Source organism: Eptatretus burgeri, chromosome 13 (assembly GCF_056783735.1).
Source record: "Eptatretus burgeri isolate ZD-2024b chromosome 13, Ebu_testis_v1, whole genome shotgun sequence".
NCBI classification, from domain to species: Eukaryota; Metazoa; Chordata; class Myxini; order Myxiniformes; family Myxinidae; genus Eptatretus; species Eptatretus burgeri.
Window position 1 is genome coordinate 47,031,958 of NC_140973.1, and position 6,054 is coordinate 47,038,011.

The 6,054-nt window shown below is 40.4% G+C and overlaps 1 protein-coding gene across 12 annotated transcripts in view; it reads left to right on the top strand.

The window, feature by feature from the left end:
- The window catches only part of LOC147014407 (E3 ubiquitin-protein ligase pellino homolog 1-like), a 96,271-nt gene that overhangs the window by 51,725 nt on the left and 38,492 nt on the right, over window positions 1-6,054 (top strand). For all 12 annotated transcript variants that reach the window (XR_015050756.1, XM_085852343.1, XM_085852335.1 and 9 more), the window contains one exon: window positions 2,762-2,891. Coding sequence is in view for 11 of the 12 variants with exons in the window: in XM_085852343.1 (XP_085708469.1) it covers window positions 2,762-2,891 (130 nt within the window). In the remaining variant the exon portion in view is untranslated. The remainder of the gene's footprint in view (window positions 1-2,761; window positions 2,892-6,054) is intronic.

Below are 6,054 nucleotides of genomic sequence, written 5' to 3' on the forward strand. Positions count from 1 at the left end.
ACCTTAAAGCCATCGTACCATACCATTTCTTTTTTTGAAGCAGTTGTATATTCTCGTGTTTTTCTCGTTGTTTTTGTTCTTTCAGTATATTACGTTTGTTTTGAGTTCCAAGCCCTTCGTTGTTTGCATGCCTAGAGCAATGATTCTGTTTTGACAAGCATGTTGGTGTTGCTTGGCTTGGCCAAGGTTTTTTTTAACTGTTTCTGTGTCATATAGCTTCAGTTCCCGAAAATGAGAAACCGTCCCCGCCTGACTGGGTTTGTTGAGTCTTAATAGCCTGAGTATAGGATGGGAAATCCAGGTGTGTGACAAGTTCAATTTACCACGACTAAAACTATCTTATTTACATTAACCATTTCTGTCGCACTAATTTTGTCAGAGCCGTTTTAAGCCGCTTTGCCACCTTCGCAATTGCTTTGGGATAAACGCATTCCGGTTATTTGTAAACATGCTCACTCGGGGATTTTGCAGCTGTTTCACATCCTGTGGATTCCGCCTTGGGGCCTACATGGCCGGAATGAACGTTGAGGAATTGGTAATCCGAATCTTCTGATTTGTGTTCAAATCTGTTTGTTTGCTGGTTTCTCAGTCATGTAAAAATACACTTTTTAAAGAGGTTAAATGGCTGAGAAGATCATTTTCTTATGCACGTTTTCACCTGACTGTTTTATCCACTTTTGAGTTTTCCTACATTTCAAGAAGTTGCACAACTATAATTGATATCTAAGGTTTATAAAGTCTTTAAATTTTTAAGGTGCATTGTTGACTCCCTCTCTCCCCACCCCACCCATGTTGCAATAGCTCATAATTTGACATGTTCCAAAACGACCAATCAAAATGAGCATAAAGGCATGTTCCTGATTGAAAGAAAATAAATAAACATGTGCTGCATTTGTTTTTTCATAACAGAACAGAAGACTTTCTCTTCATTATCATTTTCCCTCTTCTCCTTTTCTTCTTCTCTTCTTATTTTTCTTCTCCTCTCTCTCCTCCTCCCTCTATGCAGCGCCCCCTGTAGATTATACAAGGAATTTGCCATTGTTCAGGGTGCCGGCGATTACTCGCTTTCTCATCCTGAATGATGCCGAGGGATCTTTAACATCCAGCTACTAATGCCAGTGGGCAAGACGACCAATTTGACCTCCATCCGAGGGTCAGCACACACGTTTATGAATCGCCCTACCTGTGAAACACAGGGAGGATGCTAGTTTATAGCTGGACCAAAAATCGAACCAAGGCAAGACAGCTCAGAGGTGCCAGTCGCTTTTATGAACCAATTGGGTCATTTCACAGTTATATGTTATCACACATGATGTTGGCACATGATGTTGTTTCAGTATCACACATGAAGCCTGGTGTTGGCGCAGTGGTAAGGGGAGTGGCTTGGGACCCAAGAGGTCCTGAGTTCAAGCCCCGTTGGGACACTGAATTAATATATGTATGTATATGTATATATATATATATATATATATATATATATATATATATATATATATATATATAATGTGTGTATATATATATATATAAATATATATATATATATAACCAAGTCGAAAACACCAGGGGGTTGACTCAGCCTGCCATCCTTCCGAGGTCGGCGAAATGAGCACCAGTTGTACTGGGGCCGGTGTATGCCCCGGTTAGAATAGGTGTACCATATCCCTGTGTGTCGTAAGAGGCGACCAGGGTTGCGTCAGGAAGGGCATCCGGCATAAAAACCTATGCCAAATCATGATGCGGACAACAAAACGAATTTCCATACCGGATCGGTCGATAGAGCGAAATGGCGACGGTTGGTCCGCTGTGGCGACCCCTAACGGGAGCAAGCCGAAAGAGGAAGAAGAAGAAGATGTTATCACACATGATTATCAGCTTGCACAAGTCCTGAACATCAAGCAAAGGCACGTTTTGTTTCCTATTGGACTAATTTATTGAAAGCAGTCCTTGAAGCAATTGGTCTGGTTGAGCTCTTGGGCCTTGTGCAAAGTGGACTGCAAATATCTCAAGCGGCTCACCAGTATCGGTAACTGGAAACCATTCCTAAAACCAAAAACGATATGTGAAGTGTTTACTTTGAAGGTAAGTCGGATGGACAAAGAATGGCGTTTTGGTTTGCCATCCTTTGGCACCCTGTGATACCAAATGTAGGTTCAAACTTCAAATGTTAATTGTGTATCACCTGCATTTCTCACTCCAAGCGACACATTTTCATCATTTCAAAACGAGCCTTTTGAATATGAAGTCATACCCTTTTCACATGGTGTGGCCTGTTATTGTTTATCTCGGGTTGCTCTGTGGTCTTCCCATCTGAACTCCTGGCTCGTGATGAGGATCCCAGTTTCAAATCCCATATACCACATGTTTTTCCATCATATACTAATGTCCTTGTAATTCTTGTAAAAATACTGTCTGTCCTGCATGTGATGTCCAAGTTCCTCCATGAGCTCAATGTAAGATATCAATGTTTGATACTATTTACTTATTTTTTAATGGCAGTGAGTTTGTCACTTTCTAGCAAGGAGCTCGTTCAAATTTTATCTGAATCTTTGGTTAAGGTATCTATAGATCTGCCATTATCAGAATGTCGACGGGGCTCACAAACATTTGGGATGTATGAATATTGTGGTCTTCACAATGTTGTACAGGCAATGCATGTTGTGCATTACCCAGAAGTCTATTCCTTATATTTGACCAGTGGTCTTGAGCACTTTGTTACCTTTTCTCTCCTTCCTTGTCCTTCCCTTGGGTGTCTGACTTTCAGATACAATGGCTCGCTAACAAATGGAGATAAAGGACGGCGGCGCAGCCGTTTTGCTCTTTTTCAGAGACCAAAAGCAAATAGTGTTTCTCCCAGCACGGTGCATTTTGGCAACACGCCTCAGGCAGCCATGGTACGTTTGCATTTGGACTTTAGTTTTTGTTTTTTTGGTTCAACTCGGAACCTGATCAACACTACACCTTTTACTTTTTAATAAGTGTTTTGAATAAATAAATATTTTTTTTCTTTTTCTTTTCACACTTCCCAACCATTTTGGTATCCAGAATTACATTTATAAACTAGAGGGGGAGCACTCGGTAGAGTGCAAAACCTCCGCCACCAATACTGCTGGGTCACTCAAGTGATCCTGATATCCTATTCATTCAATTTGACATCAACAGTGCTCACAGAGTTATAGTTTGCAACTTTTCCTTTTACTTTTAACTTTTACATACTCTATTCATTCGTCATAACTAGATTCCTTGAGACAGAAATTGATTTTACGTGGGTATATCCACCTGAAGTTCCAAAATCAGCCGCAATTATAATTTTGGCATGTTTTTTGTTGGAAATCACTTATAACATGTAGAAATGCAATAAAAAAAAAAAAAATTCAAATATTTTTTCAAAATGGCCGCCATAGCGGCCATATTGGATGTTGGACCAAGTCCAAAATCGAATGGTATGATCCTTGGACCATACCTAATCCCCTCACCAAGTTTCGTCGAAATCCATCAAGGAGTTTTTCCGTAATACTATTCACAAACAAACAAACAAACAGAAAGGGGTGAAAACAGTAACCTCCGATCTTCGATGGCGGAGGTTAAAAATGCATTGAAAATAATGTTTTAACAATGGAAGGGACCATCTATGTATCAAGTATGCAAAATGGTGGGATATATACATATATATATATATATATACAGTCGTCCCTCGCCATATCGCGATTCACCTTTCGCGGTCTCACTGTATCGCGGATTTTTACTCTTACATATCTAATTTTATATCGCAGATTTTTCACTATATCATGGGATTTTGCGGTATAAATGCATTTTTATATATTTATTATTTTAATTATTTTTATGGTAAAATAAGCATTTTCTAGCCTAAAAAATTAAAAATCGTAAAAAAAAAAAAAAAAATTAAAACATATTACAAGAAATAAAATACTGTACATAGTGTACAGTAGAAGAGTAGACAAAGAGTCATGTGTATGCAAAACGCAGATGCGGCCGCTTCCACTTGCGCTACTTTACCCACGTGAGATCGTACATGGCACGCTATTGGCTGATGGATGGGAGGCGACCAACCAGAGCATGGTGTTCTGTATCCTGGGTTCTGATTTGCTCAGCGACCGTAGCATCATTCTCTGCATCTCCCGCGCATAGCATGCATTCAGCATCTCGCCTTGTCCATTTCACATCGACGTGCGATCGCTACTCGTGTCACTCTACGGTGTTGTGTTTGTGTGAATTATCCGTGAAAGTTTTTAATTTCTTTCAACCCCTACAATGCCGCCCAAACGTTCTGCACCTTCTAAGGTATCTGGCACTGAACCGAAGCGGCAGAGGAAGATGCTAACCATCGTAGAAAAAGTGCAACTTCTCAACATGTTAAAGTAAGGGAGAAGCTTCGCTGCTGTAGGCCGCCATTACGAGTACCCATTAGAATTTTATATGTTGTTAAAATTATGTATTTTTAAGAGTGTAAAGGCCCGGTCACACCTTGACGTTTTAGCCAGCGATGGCAACGTATTAAAATGTATGTAAAACGCTGGCTTACGTTGAACTTTTGATTTTTTTTTTTAAAGATTCGGACGTATTCATAGCGACTTGGTCTTATATATAACGCATTGGTAACGGACACAGAACGTTTCGTTGTTATAGATAACTTGTACCAACGAATGCTGAACCTGTTGTCGGCCTACACAACCGATGCCCAACGATAGTCTAACTTAGGCATAGCGCGTTGCACGCATCGCCGACGATGTCGTGACGTAGCCTATTAAAAGGCTGACACACAACGATTCGAATCATAACTGCCGTAGAAATGGAAGTGACAACATCGCGGTCACACCTTGGCGATCTTGCCAGCGTATGCCGACCTAAGAAAAATGTGTCTAAAACGTTGGGGCACGTCAAATACGGTATCAGTAAGTTTGGTATACGTGAGTAGAACGCTAAAGTACGCTATCATACGTCGTAGTAAGTAGAGTACGTCAAATTTTAAACATGTTCAAAATTTTACGACGTACTCTGCGTATGACACACGTTACGCATGCGATGGGGATAAGTTTTACACACGATATGTGGACGCTTACACACGTCCACAAAGGCTACTTATAAGCTTCTCATAAGTCGAAACACGTCGCGGTAATGTCTTTTTTTTTACGCGAAACTTATTTCTAATTTGTGTTTGACGTGCTTTGAACCAATTCTTTACGTAGTCCCAACACACATCGACGTATGTAGACGTATTCCAATGACGTCTTCCGGTCGACAAAAAAAAAATAAATTAACATGTTTCTAGCTTACAACTGCCATACAAAGACGTGTTCCCAGTGGTTTTGGGAATTGGTATATAAAAATGTTGCTCATAAAAGGGGAACCCAACAGTGTTTTCGAGTCCTTTTTGAGTCGATGTCCATGTCAGCAGTAACAGTATCAGTATCAGTATTAGTATTAGTCGTAGTTTGTTCATGTTGGCAGTAGTAGGTGAGTGTGAGGGAGGGTGTGGGTTATGATGGATCGTCCTTGCGTCCTCGTGCCCACGGGTAGGAGACATCTTTCACCATTGTTCGAAGTTCTTCGCAGCTAATTTTTTATGGGGCTTTTTCAACAATGAGCTACAGCTTGTTTTTACGATTTAGGTCTACTCATAACGGGTTGGACAAATGCACAATGAACGAATAATGTGCATTGAGCGCTTTGATTACTTATAGATACGATATACCAACGAATAATTATCGTGAAGCCGGCGTTCACAAACTATGCCCAACGATAGCCTAACTTATCCATATCGTGCGGCAGTTTATCTTTGCCGGTGACGTGGGGTTTGCTATTCATAGGCTGCCACTCAACGATTTAAATGGCTGCATCTCCACTATTGAAAGTAGACGCTTGCGCTCAACAATTGGATTTTTTTTACACTCAACGACTTTTAAACGGTACCACTCAGCTATTTTCATTGTTCACAATGAACGATTTAAATTGCTGTCACTCGCCTTTGTTTTTTGACGCTGGCGCTCGGAAATTTTAATCGTTTCTATTGAACGTGCTAAATCTCTCAAACTCCAC